The sequence below is a fragment of the Aspergillus costaricaensis genome, assembly GCF_003184835.1.
Source record: "Aspergillus costaricaensis CBS 115574 unplaced genomic scaffold BO79scaffold_13, whole genome shotgun sequence".
NCBI classification, from domain to species: Eukaryota; Fungi; Ascomycota; class Eurotiomycetes; order Eurotiales; family Aspergillaceae; genus Aspergillus; species Aspergillus costaricensis.
The window spans coordinates 902,021-924,467 of NW_020291813.1; the positions used below are offsets into that span (position 1 = coordinate 902,021).

The 22,447-nt window shown below is 49.3% G+C and overlaps 8 protein-coding genes across 8 annotated transcripts; 5 read left to right on the forward strand and 3 right to left on the reverse strand.

Moving 5' to 3' along the window:
- Positions 1 to 8: 8 nt before the first annotated feature.
- On the forward strand, positions 9 to 422 carry BO79DRAFT_287184 (uncharacterized protein; the record flags this gene model as incomplete). Its single annotated transcript, XM_025688554.1, has 1 exon — positions 9 to 422. The coding sequence occupies one exon, from the start codon at positions 9 to 11 to the stop codon at positions 420 to 422; it is 414 nt and encodes a 137-aa protein (XP_025540541.1).
- A 256-nt stretch (positions 423 to 678) lies between these two features.
- Positions 679 to 2,296, forward strand: BO79DRAFT_193976 (Zn(II)2Cys6 transcription factor; the record flags this gene model as incomplete). Its single annotated transcript, XM_025681011.1, has 1 exon — positions 679 to 2,296. The coding sequence occupies exon 1, from the start codon at positions 728 to 730 to the stop codon at positions 2,294 to 2,296; it is 1,569 nt and encodes a 522-aa protein (XP_025540542.1). The 5' UTR covers positions 679 to 727.
- Positions 2,297 to 5,269: 2,973 nt separating this feature from the next.
- On the forward strand, positions 5,270 to 6,625 carry BO79DRAFT_193979 (phosphotransferase family protein; the record flags this gene model as incomplete). The annotated part of the gene is made up of 1 exon (XM_025681012.1): positions 5,270 to 6,625. The coding sequence occupies one exon, from the start codon at positions 5,270 to 5,272 to the stop codon at positions 6,623 to 6,625; it is 1,356 nt and encodes a 451-aa protein (XP_025540543.1).
- Positions 6,626 to 7,059: 434 nt separating this feature from the next.
- Positions 7,060 to 8,552, reverse strand: BO79DRAFT_193984 (rhamnogalacturonase A precursor; the record flags this gene model as incomplete). Its single annotated transcript, XM_025681013.1, has 3 exons — positions 7,060 to 7,249; positions 7,304 to 7,536; positions 7,596 to 8,552. 3 exons carry the CDS (start codon positions 8,550 to 8,552, stop codon positions 7,060 to 7,062), a joined length of 1,380 nt encoding a protein of 459 aa, XP_025540544.1.
- Positions 8,553 to 10,386: 1,834 nt separating this feature from the next.
- BO79DRAFT_264321 (zinc-binding alcohol dehydrogenase family protein) lies at positions 10,387 to 11,469 on the forward strand (the record flags this gene model as incomplete). Its single annotated transcript, XM_025686774.1, has 3 exons — positions 10,387 to 10,529; positions 10,578 to 10,665; positions 10,708 to 11,469. 3 exons carry the CDS (start codon positions 10,387 to 10,389, stop codon positions 11,467 to 11,469), a joined length of 993 nt encoding a protein of 330 aa, XP_025540545.1.
- A 2,425-nt stretch (positions 11,470 to 13,894) lies between these two features.
- Positions 13,895 to 14,345, forward strand: BO79DRAFT_254466 (uncharacterized protein; the record flags this gene model as incomplete). Its single annotated transcript, XM_025686065.1, has 2 exons — positions 13,895 to 14,053; positions 14,151 to 14,345. 2 exons carry the CDS (start codon positions 13,895 to 13,897, stop codon positions 14,343 to 14,345), a joined length of 354 nt encoding a protein of 117 aa, XP_025540546.1.
- Positions 14,346 to 16,438: 2,093 nt separating this feature from the next.
- On the reverse strand, positions 16,439 to 17,539 carry BO79DRAFT_264323 (class I SAM-dependent methyltransferase; the record flags this gene model as incomplete). Its single annotated transcript, XM_025686775.1, has 1 exon — positions 16,439 to 17,539. The coding sequence occupies one exon, from the start codon at positions 17,537 to 17,539 to the stop codon at positions 16,514 to 16,516; it is 1,026 nt and encodes a 341-aa protein (XP_025540547.1). The 3' UTR covers positions 16,439 to 16,513.
- Positions 17,540 to 19,658: 2,119 nt separating this feature from the next.
- BO79DRAFT_254468 (uncharacterized protein) lies at positions 19,659 to 20,029 on the reverse strand (the record flags this gene model as incomplete). Its single annotated transcript, XM_025686066.1, has 2 exons — positions 19,659 to 19,829; positions 19,955 to 20,029. 2 exons carry the CDS (start codon positions 20,027 to 20,029, stop codon positions 19,659 to 19,661), a joined length of 246 nt encoding a protein of 81 aa, XP_025540548.1.
- Positions 20,030 to 22,447: the final 2,418 nt, after the last annotated feature.

A 22,447-nucleotide genomic window follows, 5' to 3' on the forward strand; every position in this document is an offset into this window, starting at 1 on the left:
GTATCAGCATGCTTTGGCAGCCGCTCTGCTCGGCGACTGCGACTTCAGCGGTCGACTCCCCATTACCTTCCCTCGACGGCTCGAAGACCATGGCTCCAACGCCTGGTTCCCGGGAGAGGCTGCGCAGGACCGAGGTGGTCCAGGTATATGTAGCGCCATCAGCCCAGATCCGGGAGGCTGGGGAAATGAGCTTCCCCAAGACTCTGGCGGGCTTCTGTAAAATTGCTGTACCAGCAGGAGTGTCGCGAGAAGTGTCGATCCCCATCCGGGGGTCGGAGCTGAGCTGGTACGATACTCGGGTGGCGCAGTGGCGATTGGATGCGGGCAAGTATGCCTGCTGGGTTGGTCGAAGTAGTAGCCAGATTGATGCGGAATTGAAGATTGAGGTGGCAGAGGGAGACGACACAGACATGGGACACTAGAGTAGTTATAGTTATCCGAAGTTAGAGTGAATGACAGGTATCTTACATCAACTGGAAAAATGGCCCTTGTAGACAAGATGAATGTCTACCATTGGGTCAGCAGTGCTTGGAAGAATGAATGTCCGGCAGTCTTGGACTACTTAAGCGGTTGCTAAACGCGAACTACGCTAGTTCAACTAGTACTAATAGGCGGCATAGTAAGACCTGGTTCCCCCGTCCACAATCCCTCATCACTCTTTCTATCTAACATACAACCTCTACTACCAAAACCATAGCGTCGCTCTCATAGCATCTTGTCACCATCTATGAATCTTACCGCCCCCGTGGCCTGCTTGGGCTGCCGAGAAAAGCATCTCAAATGTGACGGCAATCTGACCGGCTGTGCTCGCTGCCAGTCCTTGGGGCTCACCTGCCGCTTCGTGCCCTCCCGTCGTGGTCGCAAGTGTCGCCCAGCAGCACCAGCAGCAGTTCCCCACGACACCACCAGTCTGCCCACTCCCAACTCCAACTCCAATTCAATACCGGTGGATCCCATCTCCTTCTCAACAGGTCCCTTCGGGCAATGCCACACCATGGAATACCCGCAGCATGCGGGCTCCATGCCTTGCGATCAAGGGCTGCAGCTGATCTCCCTGTACTATCTCCACTTTCACCAAGCCCACCCGTTCCTGGCCCCCATGCAAGTCCTGCTCGAGTCGGAAACCCCCACGTTCCTGCTTGATATTATGGAGTTCATCAGCCTCCATTACTTGTCCCCGCAGCTGTTTCAGGATAGAAGCGAGTCCGTTGGTCTGGCCGTGCAGGCTGCGGACCTGACCATTGAAAAGGTGCAGGCCTTCCTGCTCCTCGCCATTGTGCATCACGGGCGACAGCAGGCCCCTGACGCCCGCTCATATCTGGGACAGGCCCTGCAGGGTGCACTGGACCTGGGCTTGCACCGTCGGGAGACCTCGGACGCCATCCGCGCGGATGCTCCCTTCCAGGCCGAGAGTCTGCGGCGCACCTGGTGGGAGATCGTTGTGATCGATGTGCTGCTGGCGGCTGTCCAGGTCGATGGGGTTTTGCAGTTCCACATGCAAGAAACCCCCACCACGCCTCTTCCTGGTGAGCTGGATCAGTATCAGGCTAGCGACGTCATCTCCGACCCCAACCCCTTTCCGTCCACCCTGGCGGATCTGGAACAAAACGCTCTGTTCTGCGGTGATGTGGAATTCTCCCCGGGGGCTTACCGCGTCGAGGCTGCGTTGATGCTTCGCAATTGCCTCCGAGCCGGCCAGACGCACGTCGGTGAGGAGACACTAGACATACTGAACGCGGCCAACATCGCCTGGTTCCATCGACTGCCGCCACGCCAACGGTCCATGCTTCAGCTCAACGGGGTGCAGGACGAGCTGATGACACAGGCCATGATGTTGATGCACTGCGCCACCATCTATTTGCACTTCCCACGCTCCTGTCTGCTCGCATTCCTGCCCGTCACAGGCCAGGTGATGTGCTCATCCCCGGCCTTATTCGTCACCAGTACCCTGGACCCTCAAGTGCACACCCACAGGGTTATCGAGGGGTCTGTTAGACTGTCTCAGCTAGCTGCCTTGTCCACCTCGGTTGTCAATCATACTCCTTTCTTTGCCTGCACCCTGGTCCTCAGTTCCGTTATCCAAGTTGCCGCCATGTTCAGCGAGAGTCTGCATTCCTCTAAGGCGAGCCAGAGACAATACCTAGCTCTCAACCTTGCCGTTCTAAAGTCTATGGGACAAACCTGGCCCATTGCTGCTGCTGCCTCACAACGAGTGCGTCAAGCCATGACCGAAGTCCACAATGCGATCCCACGAGCTGCCAACCTGTTGCTTGGGGAAGTCACCCCTCCTCCCTAATACACCGGCGTACATTCGGTGAAGAGTGTCGTTGCCAAGCTTGTAACACCCGTTTGCTTCCATATAGAAGGTGGATGACCCTGCTGTCGCTGTGCGTGCATCGAACCGCGCTTCTTGTGATGCTCTTGAGCACTGCTTATGTTCTACGCATATGCGAATATAAATAGGCGGCCTGAGCATTGTCAAGAACTAATCGATCATCAGCTCTACGTGCACTCATCGCGGCGCAGTTGTCTCCGGAGTCACTCGACCCCTGCCCCATGGGTAAAGCTTCCCCAACCGGCACAGGCCGCACCTGTGAGCTCATTTACGAAAGCCCGAAGCATCGGGGCTTCCGCGGAGTCTGAACTGTGCTACGCAGGAGTAGACGGGGATCGGCGAGAAAAGCCAAGGCGGGGTTCCCAATGGATGGATGTGGAATGAAGCAGATGAGAGTGAACATGTGTGTCTGGGCTTACACTGTCAACCAAAAAAGTCTTTCCAAGGATCTTGGCGTTGCCGTCACACGGACGCGCCGACACTACGATTAAGTACTCCCCGAACGGCAGAAGCCTGTCTTTCACGAATAAAAATGTGCGAATGAATATATATTTGCCGAGCAGGTGAGATTATGTTAATACGACAGAATCGCCAGATGAAGGGCGCCGCACATCTAACAGCCCATTCATTGTTGCGAATTTGCTAGACATTCGAGACCGACAAACCTTCCGTTGCTCATAGAAGGTAGGAGATGGGGGCGAATAATATCAATACTATCAGAGCGATGCGTATGGATTCTAGCGTCACAGACTAATTCTTTATCCGACCAAGCGTTTAGTTAAAAGTATGGGACAAAGACGGGCGTACAGAGAGAATGGCATACAGCCAAACAGACGTCGTGAAAGCAACCGAGTGATCCGGATCCGACAGGGTATCTTACCGTACAATCCAGGCACACATATGCCCCGTGGAATAAGATGGGGATCGTCTTCGACAGCATGCGGGATCCTTCTTCGGCTCCACTGCAGATCCGCATCAGACCCTGAGTTGGAAGCTTGATACTCGGTGCCCGCGCGCTCCGCTGCGGCAAATCCCTCAAAGGTGTTGGGCAATCGGACTTATGATGATTCTGTGTATAGCTCTGTGTTCGGAACTGTATTATGGATATGTCCATAAAGAATATATAAAACTTCATATAGACAGTACGTGATTCAGGGGGATTTCCTTGACTACGGAACTCATCATCCTGTTCGAAGAATACTTGGACCCGGCAAATGGTATAATCACACGCCTTTTTATGAAAGGCGTCGGTCGAAGAGGGTAGTATGGAAAGGTTTTGAGTGCTAGTCAGACACAGAGGGGTAAGTGCTAAGGCTACTGCCATCGGCGATCCTTTGAAGTGGGCTCTGTTTCTCCATGTCAGTGCGTTTCGGGATGTAGAGGAATCTGCATGCAGCTGACCATGGAAAGGCCTTATGGAGGAATATACATCGTTTAAAGCTAAAGAATCAAGGCTCATCCATCTGTTGGTAAAATGCTAGCCCGAGCCTTTACGGTTCATACACCCTGTAGCGACGATGGGGAGCAAAAGTGTCTCATGTAGAGAGCCTCTGTGGTCTTCCACAAACATACACGAGAAGCTTCCGAGTTGTGACCATTGCGGGAATTAGAATCAGCTATAAAATCGCGATGGAGGATAAATAGGTACCCCATGCCCCGCTTAGGATGAGCATCTTAATCATCCTCATCCTCATCAACCACCTCTCAGTTCATTGCGTCTCTGGGGTAACCTCACTCAGACCACTGTAAGAATAGTCAAGCTACTTCCTACCTTCGTGTTTCAAGCTGTCTTTGCTCTCGCAGCAGCGGAGTACCTCAATTGGACCACATACAGCGCCAACGGGGTGAATCTGGGCGGGTGGCTTGAGCAAGAAAGTACCATCGATACTACTTGGTGGGCAAATATTCCAAGGTGCGGACGATGAATGGGGCCTCTGTGTAAACCAGGGTCCGCAGTGCGGTCCTATCCTAGAGCGAAGATATGCGACCTATATCACAACCTCGGATATCGACAATCTGGCAAACGCCGGCGTGATTTGTTTGCGCATCCCCACTACGTATGCCTCTTGGGTCAAAGCGCCCGGGTCACAATTGTATGCAGGGAACAGGGTTATGTTTCGTTTCTGAACAACATTGCGACATATGCTATCACCAAGCATTACATGCAACTCATCATTGGTGTACCCTCGTTCCCCGGTGGAGGGAATGGTATGGCATTTGAAGAGGCAACAGGATAGTATGGATGGTCCAACAACTGTGGCCCGTCGAACCTTTATCATTCTGCATAAGAATTATCTCACTATTAATTTTAGCACGATGTTTGTTACGGTGGACTTCTCATATGCTTGAGATTTTGAGCCAGCTTGTTGCGCACACTGTACAGGCTTCATAGTGGGATAATTAGCAAACAATGCTACAGGTGTATATCCTGCAGCAAATTCCTAACTGTTATGGTGTCCCCGTGTCTGGTGTAGTCCATGATAAACGAGGAAATAGTAGTTTACTGGTCTGAAAAACACATATCACTGGGCTTGGCCAACAGATGTTCGATGGTAAAGGGCCATAATACACTCATGAGATCTTCTCCGCAAGTTGAGGGGTGCATTTTGATGACACAAAGTGTATAGAAGCGCCAACTAGTGGCCCAATTTATCAATGATATGTTGCTGAACCTTGCCGTTCTTCTGTCTAGCACATTGTCTCCCAGCAGACGTGGTGTCGTGTACTCTTAGGTTGTAGGTCCCTATTTGTTGTTTGTCCGGCGCTTGATACTCCAATAAGCTCTCGATTCTCAACTCTTTATCCCCGCAGCACCGATTGGACCCGAAGATACCCGATTATCGGTGCCGGATGCCAAACCAAAGTTTTTGGAAACGCATCGACAAACCCATTGCTGTTGTGTCGTTATTGCCTCCGACTCCCACCTCAACAACTATGGACTGGGATCATCTTGCTGAGGAGCATAATGACAAGTTGTTTGCTGGTTGGCTACAATTGCTTTCCCAGCAGTCCCCTGCCTTGCCGTCGAGACTCGCAACCCAGCATCGTCGTGGCACTGCACGGGTAGCTGATGTCTCACAGTTTACCACGGGCGCTTACAATATTTGCTGCATTGTTACCTTTGAGGATGGATTCCGTGCACTTGTTCGGTTCCCAATCCTGGGTAGAAGCCGCTTTCGGACGGAAAAGAGTAGAAACGAGGCTTCAGTCATGAAATTCCTATCTCAGAATACTGCGCTCCCTGTCCCCCGCATTCTTGGGATGGGTCGATGGGGATGCGGCCCTTACCTTGTCATAACTTTCATTGAGGGGATGTTGTTGTCCAATCGCCTTGGGGACCCAGCAATCCAGTCGCCCAGCTTAAATCCAAATGTTTCCGACTCCGACATTCAAAGTGCCTATCGCGTGATGGCGCAAGTCATCTTGGAATTGTCTAAACCAATCTTTTCGTCTATTGGAGCTCTGCAAGAGGGATTCCAGATGTGGAAAGTAGCTCAAAGGCCACTAACACTCAATATGAACGAACTGGTGCGCGTTGGAAATCTTCCTCCTGGCATATTTGCCGAAGGGACATTCAGTACCGCGGGCGATTATTTCGAGGAACTCGCGAGACAGCAGCTTCTCCACCTTCAATACCAACGGAACGATGCTGTTGATGATGAGCAAGATTGTCGGAAGAAATACATAGCCCGCTGCCTTTTTAGAAAGATCGCCCGGGAGTATAATAAGCAGCAGTCGGGTCCGTTCCATCTTTACTGCGACGATTTGCGTCCGTCCAATGTACTTGTTGCAGAACAAGACTTCTCACTCACTGGTGTTATTGATTGGGAATTCACTTACGTTGCGCCTGCCGAATTCACCTATACTGCACCCTGGTGGCTCCTCTTCGAGAGCCCCGAAGCTTGGGAGTCAGACTTGCATGTCTTTCTGGCACGGTATACACCACGCTTGCATCTCTTTGTCAATGCACTCCGATCATGCGAGGACGAGATGATACGAAAGGGTGCATTAAAGGAGTATCAGCGACTTTCAGAACGCATGGCAGAGTCTTTGAATAACGGGCTTTTTTGGTTCTGCCTTGCTGCTAGGAAAAGCTACATGTTCGATGATATCTATTGGCAATTTCTTGACAAACGACATTTTGGACAGGGATCACTTGAAGATAGGCTTTCCCTTTTGTCACAGGAGGAGTTGGATGGACTCGAGATGTTTGTTTCTCTGAAGATGCAACAAGCCCGTGAGAACCGCTTGGACGAACATATGTCGATTGACAAGCTTATTGATCTTTAATGCTAATCCGACTACTAGTCTTTCAATGCATAGACTATATGTCACCAGTTATATGATTGCTATATTCTAACGTGCTTTGGACCTTCAGGACCTCGGAAAGTTCTGCTGCAAATCTACGTTTACCCACCACAATATGCGGCGCCCCAACTTCTTCAACGTCATAGAAGCTGTCATACAGACCTGTCATATAGGCTGCAACGGAAGTAAGATCCTGGTTATAGGTACTGCCATTAGGCGATGCGATTTGATACAACCTACTTTTAACACATGTTCAACATGAATAATATATGCTCTATGTAGTGATAGACTTTATACCCGCTGAGGTCCAGGAACATTGCGTAACCGTTGCTTTCACCAGCCGTTTTGAATGAGCCCTATCTATGAATGTACTACCAATATGCTGTAGGCTAATTATCTACTATATAATAAACTAGTCAATGCCGTCGTCGATGATGTGAAACGGCAGATGCTGACGGGAGACCACCCGCACCATGGAGATGTAGGAGGGTTGAGATGGGAGTAGCACCCGGGTAGAAACTCGTCGGCATGGGAGGAATAGTGAAAGGGCTCGTTGATGGCAGATCAGAGGTAAAGTCAGCTGCCATTGTTGGCGCAGCATAGGACCTGTCTTGTTGTTAGTAATTCTGGGTTGAAATGAACTACGAGGTAGTCACGTACGGGGTGGCAGTTATAGTCTGTTTGCTGGTAAAAGTCTTTAAATCTGTTGTTCCCTTTGCACTAGAGAGACAGGCCCCATCTCCATAGGCATTTTCACACAGCCAGACCACATAGCTGGTGTCGTTGGCCCAGAGGTTCACGTTTTCGATGGTAATATCGTAGCATGGGACGTCAGAGTCACACTGTAGACGGATCACCGGGCGTGAGGCGCTAGCGGATTCTCCGTGCCAGTTCTATTTATAAAAACAAATTAGAATATTGTCAGAAATCTGGAATGGGACCATGCACTTACTCGGAATGTGAGGTTGGACACTTGAACTCCTACAGAGCCTCGGTCGTCCCCCCAGGCCTCGTCTATGGCTAGCGGGTAAGGACCGCCGTGAACTATGACATTCTCCCAGATGATATTTTTAACAAGTCCATCCCCATTGTTGCTTTTCAGGAAGCACGCATCTGCTCGATTCATGTAGAGATTGCGGTAGTGAATGTCAGAAATATTGGTGCCTGTGCCTAAGGAGCCAATGGCGGTCCCACCACTTAGATTGCAGTAGATATTCTCGATCAGATAGTTGTGCGCCGGAGACTTGACAGTGACACATTCATCGCCGTTGCTCACTTCAATGTCATGGAACCACATGTTCTCTCCCCATACGTCGATGGCATCTGTCGCCCCCACTGATGTCACGCCGCGGATCAAGATGTTATATACCTCTCCACTAGAGACGGTATCAAAGACGATGTAGTAGGAGGGCGAGTCAACAAGTGCAAATCCGTGCACCGAGAAATTGCTAACCTCTTGGATGCGCAGCAGTCTCTCGCCGTAGGTCTCATTTTGCAAATATTCGTACCCAAAGCCCTGAATGGCCCCGCGGGAGTTGCCGCTGAAGAGTTCGAAGTCGTTGCAGTCACGGATCAGAATCATCTGATATGATCCGCGGTGTCCGCGCATAATTACACCGTCAAGCTGAATTGCAGAGGACTGGCCGTGCTTGAGCTCGATATCCTCGGCCAGTGAGTAGTTACCAGGTGGGATGTAGACCAGTCCCCCCACGGAGCAATTTCCCCAGGCATCGAGTAGGGGCTGCGAAATATCTGTCTTACCATCTGCGAGAGCTCCGTAATCGATAATGTTGCAGGTTTGATTCCTGGCTTTAGTGCTGTAGTCCACTAGTGGACCAACGGGACCAGACAGCTGCGCCCGTGCCAGAGTGGCCAAGAACAGGATAGATGGTAAAATTATGGCTTGCATGATGACCTCTGACCATCAAGAGACTATCATGAGCCGTGATGGTAGTCTATATATCCTCAACAAAATCCAGGATTGAGTGATGGGAGCATTCGGGAGAGCAAGTAGTACATAAGTAGACATACAATTAGGGGGCTGAAGCGCCCGCCGGTGACGATCGCACCCCAAATGTGAGGGCTTCGCGTCAAATTGATTAAGGGACGGCACTATGGGCGGGCGATGACGAACCAAGTGGAGATTGGCGGGGAAAAGCAGGTAAGCGAGCCAAAATTTGCCGATGTAGTAAATGGACCCTGCTTTCGTAGCCGTCCCTGATCACATGTGCAAGGCCTATCATGGTGTCTCGGGAGACTCTCCAGTGGAGAGGCCATAATAATGATTATTTAGTAATCATTCCTCCCACTGGCTCTAATTATAACTAGCGGACGGCAGGGGTCCTAAGTGCAGGGGTACACGGATCAGACCACTTGTCATGTCTAACAACAGTATCAAACGTCGTAATAAAATTAGAGCACAAGGCCAGTCCCTAAATGACAGGATATACGAATTAGGTCGCGAGGGATGACAAAGAAACGGCGCAGCAGCCAAGATAATACGAAAAGCTCCTCCAGCCACTGCTATGCTTTTGCTAATCCGGTCAACGCCTACCATTGTACTCCAAGTACATCTACTCTATAGTTACATCTTGTGGGAGGCTTCTTGAAGAAAGATCGCACCAACTATTAGTGTTGTTACCAATCAAGAAAACGTCATGTTTATCCTTGATCTGATGGACAGGGGGCGGGGGAAGCATAACGAATATGGAACTCATGATTGAACCTCCAAATTCGAAGATAAACCCCCGTTTATTGCAGCTGATCAAGGACTCTGGGCTTGTACCTCTTATGTACTTGGATCAATACAAAGAACCAGATGGTGCACGTAATGCGGAACGCAACTGAACCTGAGTATCTCTGTCAAACAAGTTTCTCGCTATTATCGCCAAACAATCGATTCGTAGGTTGTACAAACCGTTGTTATATAAGTGGGATTGGCATGTGTACTCCACCCGCAGGAGTACATATCTCATATAATTCTAGCAACGGGAGATTGGAGACATGTCGTCAGATGTCCTGAACCTTCATGGAGGCTACCGATGTTTTGCTATCGCAACATCAATCTAGAACGTGGGGGGACCCTGCACCTATTTCGCAATGCCTATAGCCATCGGGCCTTTCGAAATAAAGGACATTGTAAGGGCAATAATATTGTCTATTCATATATGCATGGTTCACATTATCAGGTGTTTCTTGAGAATCACCATTCTGTCTTTGTAATCCAGTTGAGTTCAGAAATACATGATGAAGTTGGTTTCACCTGATCTTCGCTACTTGTATGTGATGGTAGGATGGCATTGGGGCATCTTGACTACTGGTAACAAGTCCCTACTAGTACTTCAAATGCTAAACGAAACGAGTAGCAACTCCGGTGGATGATTAAATATTATAAACCATAGGGTAAATATCAGGCTCGTACTACTTAGACGCGAGACTTACAGATAGTCACGACAATGCATCATCCACACCAATGCTACTTAACAAACACCAGCACCACTTGTTTATTATCCCTAAGAGGAGAATCCAATGTTCAGTTATCAAGCCCAATCTTTGCGTGGCCGATGAGACCTACCAGTCACGTGATACATGTCAGTTGAGTCATGCAACCATTGGGCCGGCAATTGGATCGGCAGTCGCTTCCATCAGTAGTTCACGTCACGAGTCAGAGAATTTCCCAATTCTTCCTCAACGCCTCATCCTCTGGTAAGATTTGATCTTCTTCAATATGACTTCTTGAAAATATGTCGAACAAAGCAGGCTGGATCAAGAATCCCCGGGGGACAATTCAGGTCGAGACTGTAGAGCAATGGGTTCCTGGCCCGGGGGAACTGTTGGTACGGGTTGAAGCAGCCAGCTTTAACCCCATTGATGCAAAAGTCCAGAGGTATCGTGCTCAAGTACCCGCCAGTCGGCCGTCAGACTAAGAACCCAGGTTGGATTTATTCCAATCTCAGTATCCCCTCATCCTCGGATTCACCTTTGCGGGAACGGTAGTCTCTACAGGGCCCGGTATACATTCGGTGTAACCTGGCGACCGGGTGGTGGTGGCTCGCTGGGGCCAGCAGGCGAGCGAGGATTCCCGATTCGGTGCCCTCCAGATATATGCACTGGCGCTTGAGCAGAACACCCTGCGACTAGAGCCCGAGACCACATTTGCTGATTCCGCCGGCCTGATCGCCAATCTGGCGACCGTGATCTCCGCCCTCACAATCTACATGGGTCTTCCGAAGCCGCCAGTCGCCGGCACGAAACCGCCCACGGGAAAGAAAATTCTCGTTTACGGCGGTTCATCATCGGTGGGGGGCCTCGCGGTCCAATATGCGACGAATGCTGGGTATGGAGTTGTCACTACCTCGTCCGCGGCCAACAGATCCATGGTGGAGAAACGCAACCCGTCGCATATCATCGATCATAGCCGCCCGGACGAGGACGTGATCTGCGAAATCCGGGAGCATGGGCCTTACGAGGGAATCTTTGATGCAATCGGCTCCACCACGACAACCCAACGCATGGTGGCATTGCTGCGCGAAACGGGAGGCCGGTTCTTTTCAACCAGCCCTTCCCCTGGGGATGAGGCCATCCCTGCAGGTATAGAGAAGCTGTGGGCCGGATATTCTGAGACACTCGTATCTCAGGCTGCACACCGCGAATTGCGCACATGGTACATGGACGCGTATTTACCGGCTGCACTGAAAAAGGGCACGATATGGCCAAATCCGGCATTGTGGCTCGAAGGAGGGCTCAACTCCGCCCAGAAGGCGTTGGACCTCCTCTATGGAGGTCATATTAGCGGCCAAAAGGTTTTTATCAACCCACGAGAGTGAGGAAACCGTCATTCCGGAGACCATGCATCATCCTCTACTCCGGGGTGATACACAGTACGGATTCTGATGCGACTGTCGTTATGTATTCGTGCCTTTGAATAACATATCATTGGGCGGGACTCATTTAAGAAGTCTTGATTATGTTGCGAGTAAACAGCAGAAATAGCATCATTCGACGAGCTTGCCAAGAAGAAACCAGCATCCTTATAAAAAGTTAGGCCCGTACCTTATGTACATATGAGATGGAAGTGAAGTTGAAATGGCGGATTCTGTCCAGATTGCGAAAATAGCCTGAAGTGATATTCGTCCGGATGAACAAGACACAGATCCAAGATTGGCTAATGAAACGCGACTTATTAGAAACCTTCCTCCGACCTAGCACATAATCAGCTACTTAGTACCGTATTTAGCGACATCGGGCGCTCCTGCCATGTTCGTCCAGTGAAAGCCAGTATCTCAGTCAACAAGAAAACTTCAGACTGCTGAGGAGAGCAGAATATATATATTACGCTAGATACTTGTGCGACGCACTTTTTCAACCGAATTATAACCAATAGCATCAAGGGACCAGTTATCATTGGAATCAAGATCAAGATGGCCGTTTGAGATCCAACTGGCAATAAAAATCACTAACTGATCACTAATATATACTACTATTAAACTACATCTAGCTTGCTGCGATGGCTTATACTACAACTCATGCCTGGTAAGATAACTGTGTTCCGTTCACTTATCTGTCGTAGTATATCCTTTCATTTAGGCCAGAAGCTGCACGATCTCTTTCTGTCCCCGCCAAACCGCAATCCGCAACGCCGTCCAATTCTTATTCCCGGATGCCATGGACACATCGGCGCCAGCGTCCAGCAAGAGTCGCACAATGTCTGCGTGGCCGCCTTCTGCCGCTGCTGCCAGTGCCGTGTAGCCATTATACCGACCTCCGGGAGCGTTCACATCCGCCCCGGCCGTCAAGAGTCGAAGGACGGTGGTGCGGTGACCGTTAAAAGCCGCGCCCTGGAGGGCTGTCACGCCATGATATCTGCAGGGTGGTGCATTCACCTCCGCACCAACGTGAAGTAAAAACTCTACCATCTCATCATAGCCACCAAACGCCGCGGCCTGCAGCACGGTCCGACCCCGGTTGTTTGCGGGGGGGGCGTTGATCTCCGTGACAGGGTGGTGTTGTAACAGCCACTGTAAGATCTCGAGATGGCCTCCCTCCGCTGCAGCCTGCAGGGCGGTGCGCCCCACGTATTTGTGTGCCGGGTACTTGACGTCCGCGCCTGCGGCAACGACCAGATAGCGAACGATTTGGAAGTGGCCAGCGCCCGCGGCGAGGGTGAGGGCGGTTCGGCCGCCGTTGTTGCCCCCAGGAGCATTCACATCGGCACCAGCGGCTAAGAGCGTCTCGACCACCTTAAGATGACCGTTGAGCGAGGCTGCCTGAAGTGCGGTTTGACCGTAGTAGCCCCGGGGGGGTTCGTTGGGGTTGCTTGATGGCTGAGACAAAAGAAGCTTCACTTCGGGAAGATCGCCTTGCGCAGCGGCCAGCTGGAGGGGAGTCCAGATTCCCTCCTCGTCTGGTTCCTCCAAGGAAGAAGGCAGTCTTCCGTGCACTAGACTGGAAACTTGCGAAAGAGTCATGAAGGGGCACAACACGTCTCCGTTGTCAGGATTTGCCCAGGGAGCAGATTCTTGCGAAGTCAGGCTTTACCAACTAGTGCTTACGCGGTTATCACGGCATGATAAACAAGCAGGCCAAGACGAGGCTTGATTGCATCCCCGCCCAAAGGGTTCGTTGCTGATAAGCCCCAATATGCATGACCACGTATTACAGATGTAACGGGCGGAGCATTGTATTGAACATGACTGATTACAGGGCAGCGTCAGGAATCGTCTACTTCTGGCCCAGTCCAAATCTCCTGAAGCCAATAGCGATAAGGACATTGAATTTGTCTCCCCGTCCGCTGGCTTGCTGAATGAAACGAAGACTAGGATCACATAGTCACCAGTAACAAGGATACCAAGCCTTCCTTGGAAATATGCAAATGCTCGTCTACTTTTCGAAGGCTTTCTCGTGATTCCTGGTCGTAGCTCTGATATCAAAGGTGGGGTGTTCAGACCAAACGGATGTAGTCGACAAGAGAAGCTTTCGTCCAACGCATAGGCATCACCCGGGAACTGTCTATGATTACACGATATTCAAATGATTTCTCTGTACTAAAGCTCTTCTCTGTCTGTCAGTCCCGTGAAAGCCCGTAATTCTGGATAATACCGCTGGGCTTGGTCCTGAGCTTGTCTATGATGATGCTGAAATGATGTGGAACACGACGAGGATGCAAGAGATTCTTAAGAACTGGTATTCCACGTTTCCTAGTGAGTAATCTCATGTACAAATTGTACACCCACAGAAACATTTGATCTCACAATGATGCGTTTATCCTCAAAGCTGGTCGCGGCTACATCACTATATCTGCGGAAGAAGAGTTTGAAGTCCTGCACCTTGCATTCGAAATGGACAACGTCTTCGAGCAATGTGACCACCAAGGGCCATACCATGGCGGTTTATCACCAGCAATATTGTCTTGTAAGCTTTCTTACCCGCGGTTCGAAGTTCCGATCTCAACTGATTCTTCCTGTAGTCTCTTCGATAATATCAACGGTCGGTTGCTCGTCCCACCTAGGTTCAACGTCTCAACGTTCTGCTGTGCGCATCCCCTTCGTCAGCCACCGCATTCGTCCCGGCAACATGGATAGAGAGCAACACTGCATGCGAATACGGCAGATCCGTCGCCGAGGCCATCTCGTGTGACTGCAAGTTTGATGGACTAGCAATGGCCTGGCTCCCACCTCACGACAGTGAGGAAGAGTTGGCCTAGGAATCCAATACCGTAGGCTAACGGCCCAACGGTACTTGGAACTACTACGCGAATAGCGAGTGCACTATCCCTATGGATGCAAGTGATGTGGTGGAGTTGGGGGACTGACCGACGGCATTGGTACACATGAGTGTCCAATGGCACCCCCTTCACTGCATCCTTTACTGGCGCAAGCAGTTCCGTACGCAATCTAACGGGAAAGTCCTGGAGCCTCAATTGGACACAGAGCATCATAACATGCATTACGGAGAAATTGTCTTATCGCCATGATCAGGGACCATATTGGGGGTGGCGCTTGTGACCAACAGCGAGTAGGAGTGGACGCTCATACCCTTGAGTATCGGGGTGGTAAAGCGGGGGGTTTGTTACGGCGCATACGTCCTCCGTACACCGGCGGATGCCCGACATTCCTATGTGAAATCAGGGACGGGGCTGCGCACGGTCCCTAGGATCTATATCTATTGTCGGACATTAATAGATGTATATGGCTTTCAAGAAGTGGGGACTCATTTCAGAGTGTGCATCTCATCAGACTTCTTCTTCAATAATATGTCGGTGCATTAACTGCTAGACTAAAAACAATATATCACATCTAGTTAGACTAATAATAGAGAGATTACTGTTCTAATACAGCTCTCTTAAACTAGAGTTATTATAATTCTGTATTCTAGTTAGATACTTTTTTAAATTAGATAGATTATATAGAAAAAGTAAGCCAGATTAATTATATCTAATCTTAAATCTAAAATCTCCAAATCTGGTTAAGATAATAGATACTGGTAAGAACTGACCAGGTTTATAATCTGTTGGCATACTAACTGCTACACTAAAAATAATATATCACATCTAGTCAGACTAGCAATGGAGAGATTACTGTCCCAACATAATATTTGGTATACAGCGGTAATTTTGTGGTGAGCTGGCGACCACTTAGCTTGTCTTTATCAGCTTGTTAATACTTCTATTTCACCCGCCTCCAACTTACGTGCCGGAACTCAAGCGCCAGCAGCACCCCGGAAAGCTTCTGGCTGCAGTGAAAATCCAGCCATAACCTCGGTTTCGAGCATTAACTTCGATTCACGCGCCCCTGGTCTCGCTTTTTGGACTGTTTTGGAGAGGAGTTGGGAGCAGCCGTGGTTTTTCCGGTCGGATGATCAATCTATGGTACCGTGGAATCTCGTCGATGAGAGTGAACTGAGGTACCTACAATGGTTTCAAGAACGGTATCCAGAGATGGAGTAGGTCCGGCGGAGCGGCGACTATCTCAACACCTCCTTCTAGGAGGATCCGTACGCGCTGCAGATCACCACAGACGTCCTCTTCCACCCAGCGCATGCCTCCTGGCGCTGCATCGGTATTGACGCACCAGAGAGACCGGTCGGCTTGTCTGCCCGCGTAATATCGATGTTAATCACGTGAAGCACTGGTTGGGCTCTCTGGACGCGGTGCTTTTTGGGGATGGTATTGCCAATAAGGGTTCTCTACTACCACAAGATGACGATAATCGGATGCCGTGGTTGATAAATGCATGTTTCTATACACAAGTTAGTTCTCACAGAATACAATGGCTGGTATACTAATGACCTTAGAAACTGTTCATATAGATACAGAAGACTGACCCACTGAGAGCAGTGCATCGCATAAGTGATGTACAACTTACAATCCATGTGTTAGTAGAATCGCTTTGTCACGTTCTCCTGTTCTGGTATAGAAAAGGGAGAAAGACGAAAACAAAACAAAACAAGATAAATGAAATGAGATTAAATAAAATCAAATGAAAAAATGACATGAAATGAAAGAAAAGAAGAAGAGAAAAAGGTTATAGCAGCCAGACAGACGAGGGAATTAGCGGACCCAAGAAAACGGCTGCAGGTGGGCTCAGTTGGTATATGACTCAATGCAGACAGCGGTGGATGCAACAATAGACAACGATACCAGACAGTAAGATCATTCTTTCTCACCTGCCAAGAAAACCCGAGATAGTTCTCTTCTGTATTCTGACCAGGGCGGGAACTACGTTATCGTCGATTGGGAGAAAGAAGCTATTCCATATCATTCAGTGCAACGTTCCCGAAGCCTCATGCGTATTGTGACTGCCATATTCCTAATTATATCTAGGTCTACTATGTCGCCTAAGTCCCCATATCCACTTCACAAATAGTGTCTTCTCACTTCCGCGTCCCCAGCACGAGGTTTGCCGTCCACCGGACCTGTAGCCGCCCGCTCGGACATTCTTCCTCAAATACCCGGTCCCAATCAGCCAGCAGGGCTTTCGCAGTTTCGCCCTCGAGCTTGTGCTGTGCTGGCAAGACAGTGTTCAGATACGTAATAAGCCACTCCTTGTCCGTCTCGAACTCCCACCCCTCAGCCTCATCATCGATACCAGTAATATATTTCACTTTCTCATCCGAGTCATCCACTCGACTGTAATCCTCCGGCCGAAACTCAGGGGGGAAGTACTTCGCAAACTGCGAGTAGTAGGGCATCTTGCAATCCTTGGCAGAGTTGATATACACCCGGACAGGATCCTCAAACAGTTCTTCTGGCAGTGGAAGTGAGTCTAGCAGTCCTTCACCAGCTCCCTGGCGCCGTGCCACGTTGTAGACCATTTCCTTCTGACTTGACAGACCGCCATCCTGCTGTAGGTGCGGCATGAACACCCTTTCAAAGATGGACGCAAAAACGTCCTGAAAGTGTGCAGACTGCTGGGGAAATGTAGGTAGCCAATAGCTGAAAATTGCCATTGTTCCTCCCGGCCGTAGCATCTTCCCAATAGAGGCAATCAAGCCATCGGGGTCCATGAAATGTGCTGCAGTCGCGCAAATCACCATGTCCACCTGACCTTCACCGGTATGGTGGTATGATTCTTCACCTGTGCACTGCGAATATTCAAAGGCGGGTTGCAGGTCATGTTGCGCCGCCCATTTAGGAAGGAATACCCTCGCCTGGGATACGTTGCTTGGACTGGGATCCGAGAGATGGATGACTTGAAAGTCGGCCATGAAGTTAGTGGTGGCTATGCCTGAGCCACCACCAATGTCAACCAGGCGCTCCCAGCGAGTATGGGGATGGAGGCGTCGATAGGTATAGATAAGCGAAGTCAAAGATGACGGATATCGGGGACGACCCTGACGGTAGTATTCCCAGTCAATGGTTGCGAAGGCGGTCTTGGTGTGGGGGTCGATGGATGCCATAGTGTCAGCTTAGGTTGCCTTTAAGTTGCTGATTGAGTGAGTGAGTGAGTGAATGAAAGATCTGATTTGGTTCTACACGAGGTTATCCGATCTTTATAGAGCATACAGCTGCCTGGTCTATGATACAGTCTGTTGATAGATAACGGGAGCTCTGGTTCGAGGCCCTCGCGTGGGCTCGGAGTTACTTTTCGGAGGAAGTCTTGGGAATCAGAACCCTAAAGCACCGGAATGTTGAGTATATGACAGGCATATAGCCATAATAAAAGGCCTACCAAATTGTACTACTACCAATCGGGGTAATGGATGAACAGCTCCTTTTGTTGGGCTTTGTCCAATAAGGTTTAATCTTCCAATACCAAGAGGTGCCTGCAGAGAGACGGAGATGATCATTACCGTTTCCCGTTGTGATCATCAAAACCGAGCTTCTTGGCTGCAGTCCGCCCGGTCCAATTTGACCTCAATTTTGGCCTTTATCTACTCCGGCTGGGCGCATTCTTCCCAATGTCGGAAGCTCACTGGTGGAGGAAGTAGTTGTCAAGATCTTTTATATTGCTTTTCCTCGCTTTTGATACAGTAGGTGACCGCTCAATCACATATACATGTGTGTGATAAAGCACCGTTTGGGTTTAGTGATTAGTAGTTCAGTAGGAAACGGATGCTCAAAACAGTGGATTCAGTATTAGAAAGCTGGCCAGTCGAACTAATTCCTTCACAGGTGATTTTGTATAGAAATATATCATAGCAATGTCTGCTTTTCGTCGGAAATATTCACCTCGGGTCTCACACGCGGCGGGTTCAGAAGTTTGTACATGACAGATCTCAAAAAGATTAACACAACAACAGAATTCCCAGTTTAACAGTACATGTTTCCAACCCTATAGTTACTGTAATCCGAGCGGACAGGATATCATGCGTGAATAGCTTCAAGTGTGCCATCAGCACGGTCAACAAGAGGATCGTCCATTTAATTGTGTCGCTGTCGTTAGTGGACGACGTGATTAGAACATATTAGTAGTAGTATTCATGGATCTGCAGAGCTAACACTTTGCACAGCCACTTATAGGAATAAGTATAAGCTAACATAGTTGTACTTTGCTGGCTACTAGTATCGCCCGATATTTTTGTGAACCCAAATAAGGCAGCCCCCTGGCGAGCGTCTATCGGGGTATATAGGTTACTGAGTTGAATCATGCAGTCATCACGCAATGAACAGCAAGTGTGACAAGACATGCTAATCCTTGGCAGGTGAGCTTTTATGACGCCCTTCTTTACGTCTGAATGAAGTTCTGCCCAGAACCAATATTAGACCACGTGTTCCACCTTCTTATCGGCCAAGCCTGCTGTCTGACAGCAAATAAATACTGGTCAGTCCTATATTATAGTCTGGTATAGTGAACTACAATGTCATGTCTGACTAAGCTGACCCATGCTCGAGGTGCTGCCTACCCAGCTCTTAGGTCTCAATTTTTGGCGCCTCGGTTAACTGAGACGTAAAAAGTCCGACACCGCCAAAAGCCGTCAAGATACCGGAAAATTTGCATTGCATCCTCATACGCATCACCAAATAGACGGCAGGAAACGAGGATGCCGATTGTGAGCCCTTGATCCTCGGCGGCTGGGGCGTTGGCCTGCATGGGGATGGGTGGTACAGTGAACAACGTCCCGATGCCAATACTTGCGATGATCTGGAAGCTCGCCGACTGTAGTAGGGTCTCTAGATAGATAGACTATACAACAGATGCAAGTACATATCAGAGTGTACAGTTTGAGACAGTGAATGACGCTTCCAATAAGTGCCGTCTGCGCTGTACGCGAGGGGAAGATACTGTATGGAAACACAGGAGATTGTGGCCGGGACTCAAAGATAGCAAAGGCAGCGAGGATCAGGAACCCGAGCACCAAGGGTACTATGGTTCGCCACGTGGATCACGAGTACAATATTCCCGGCCCAGCTCAGGGGCAAAGCGAAAATAGTGCAGCCAACCGCAAAGACGATGATCCTTACCTAAGTAAGTAATACCACTTGCATGCGGAAGGATTCACTAACAGGCTTGAGACGCATGAAGGAATAGGTTAACACCACTGCAATAGCTATCACCGGCAGATTAATCCATCCAATCTACCGCCAGTCAACATACTCGCTGAACAGTGCCCCAAAGATGGGCCCCAGGATGCTTCCAGCAGCCATGGGTGGAAAAAGAAGACCAATGTAGGTGGCACGCTTCTGCAGAGTGGTTATGTCCGCTACAATAACCTCACTTAGTACATCAAGGCCTCCACCATCGATTCCCTAAAGGATCTGGCCTGATATCAACAAAGGCATGCTACGGGCCACGGCGAAAAAGATAGAGCCAACAGCAAAGAGAAAGAAAGCTGCATAAAGCGGAACCTTTCAACTGACAACTACGAACACACAATGACAACAGCAAGAGTGAAGGAGATGCTGGCCCAGAATGCGGTGAGGGTGTTGCTGGCAAGTTCACTGGTCATGGTCTAGGAGAACACTACATGAGTATAATGTCCCATGACCGTGGAAGGAAATGTGTTAGTAATCATCCCGAAGATAGCAAACCGCCAGAGTAATTGCGTCAAGTGAGACTAGGAAAACCATTGGCAGGAGAGCGACGGATGCCAGGTAGAAAGATCAAGGCTTTCGGCGGCCATTTTGCATCTCCGTGGCCATGGGCGGAGACATATTGGATGTATCGAAATCATGTGATTTCTCTTGACCCTGATTGGATTGACCTTTGGGCTCAAGAGCTGAAGTACTATTGCGGGATTCAGACATTGGGAATTGGGACATAGTGGGCAGGAAGGGCTGAATAACAAAAACCATATGGAGTACCCGGGGAGGTAAGTACAGTTCCTTCACCGTAACCTGTATCTTAATAGTCAGATGAATTGTGATGGACTGCAGAATCATATTGCGGACCCAAGCCGGGCTTAGGACTGCGATTGGGCGAGGTGGGCAACGCTTATTACGAGCTAAGAAGCTTAGTACGAACCACGCATCGGTGTCCGGTTTATTTCTGGTGTCTAATTCCTGCTATATATGACACATATGGCCCAGTCTGATTTCTCCTTCCGTCTTCCCGCGCTATGTCGAAGATCAGCTACACGCATTGTTGCTACTTCCTCGGATTGTTGGATTTCAAAACATACGGCCTCTATTCGTTTTAATGGATCTGCCATGCTGACAGGACGGTACTGATAAGCTCTAATAAGACCCATCAGGTCTGGAAGTCCCATGTTTCCTTTGTTAACCCGAGGGCACTACTAAAAGGGTCTATTGAAAAGTCTCTGTATCTGCCAACACCAATGGAGTTGACTCATCTGTGCATGTTGCGATCTGATACCGAGCCAAGCTTGCCCCATTCACAGATTTTTTATGCCTTAGCGAATCGACTCATTCAATTGACATTATCCTATGAAAAAGAAAGCACAAAGACGAGAAGGATTGCCTTGCTTGAATGATGCCCGAGTAAGGTACCTGTCACCGGTCCTAGGACCCCCTGCCGCCGCTGCTATCTCTGTTATATCCGGCACACCGAAAAAGGATCATGTCTAGAAAAACAGGTTTTGTTGAAATACTTCGTGATGGAGGCATCTAGATGGAAATGTACTCTTTTGTCAAGAAAATCGATAATTCTTACCTGCTCAATGCACTTGCGCACAGCCGTACAGACCTCCATGTTCTGGAGGTGGGGGCTGGGACAGACGCGCAGGCCAGCAATCTCGCCTCGACGCACTAAATTCTGCAGTCAAAATATTCCCCGCTAGCTATCAGATACGAATGTGAAGTGGCGTGGGAATTAACAGTGTTGGGAACGTTGAAGAGGGTGGGTGGAGCTAGAGGTGGCGAGATACGATGGTCAGTGTATGTAGCAGTGCAAACTGATTTCACCAACTATTAGAAAAACATCAGCCGGTATTCGTTCAAATTGGTAGGCGTTGACGACACTACTCCATGTTTGTTTGGTTCTAATGTGAGGGGGAATGCTTGTGATGAGGGGAATGAAATGTTGTTACTTCAAGACATACTCCGAACTTGGATAATGAACACCACCACCCACGTCTCTGATGAACACAATGCAGGAGGCCCAAATCTTGTTAGATTGGTTAACCCACAATTGAGTTTTGTTCTGGTCCCCACGGACACGGTCACTCTCCGGAACCTGTCAGTCTAAGTATGAGGAAAGGCACATGACCGACATCGTATAAGTTTATTGTGTGTCAGGTGGTTACACTCCATATGCGCCCCGCAAGAAATGTAAAAGTTCCAAGGAACGCAAGGAATTGAGGGCGGGGAGGCCGACAGGCTCGTAGAAGAAAAGGAACGGTACGTTGTCCCAAACGTAGACCAGCCTTAGGACTGGGTCTACCATGAACTGAGAATTGTATCTCACGATTCGGCTCCGTCTTAGAGGGGCCCAGGCCTCGTATCAATTCCTGCATCAAAGGATTCAGGTTACTGGGTGTGGCCATGCACATAGAAGACATATCATTTCTGACATCATCTCTTTTGCCGTGCCAATGAAACGAATTTGTTTGAGTCCCCACCACAATCATGCTCATGTCGCTCGTAGATGCGGTCAATAATGGTAATTGATATGGTAGATGAGTAACCATGTTAATAAACCCTAATAATGATAAAACCCTTCTCATACACCATTGTAATGCAGAACCAGCATCCGAGAGAAACATATGGGCCGAAACATACCATTTGGTGTCTGCTGGATTCAATGCTTAGCCAAAACCTACTTGTGCGCGTTGCCCGTGCGGAATAGCCATGCCCCTCGCATCAGTGTGGCATGAGGACGCCACCCTTGATGCTATGGCAGAAGTTGGACTGGCTCGGAATCTTATGTATATTCCAACCAAGCCTGAGCGGGTGAGTTAACCGGCCAG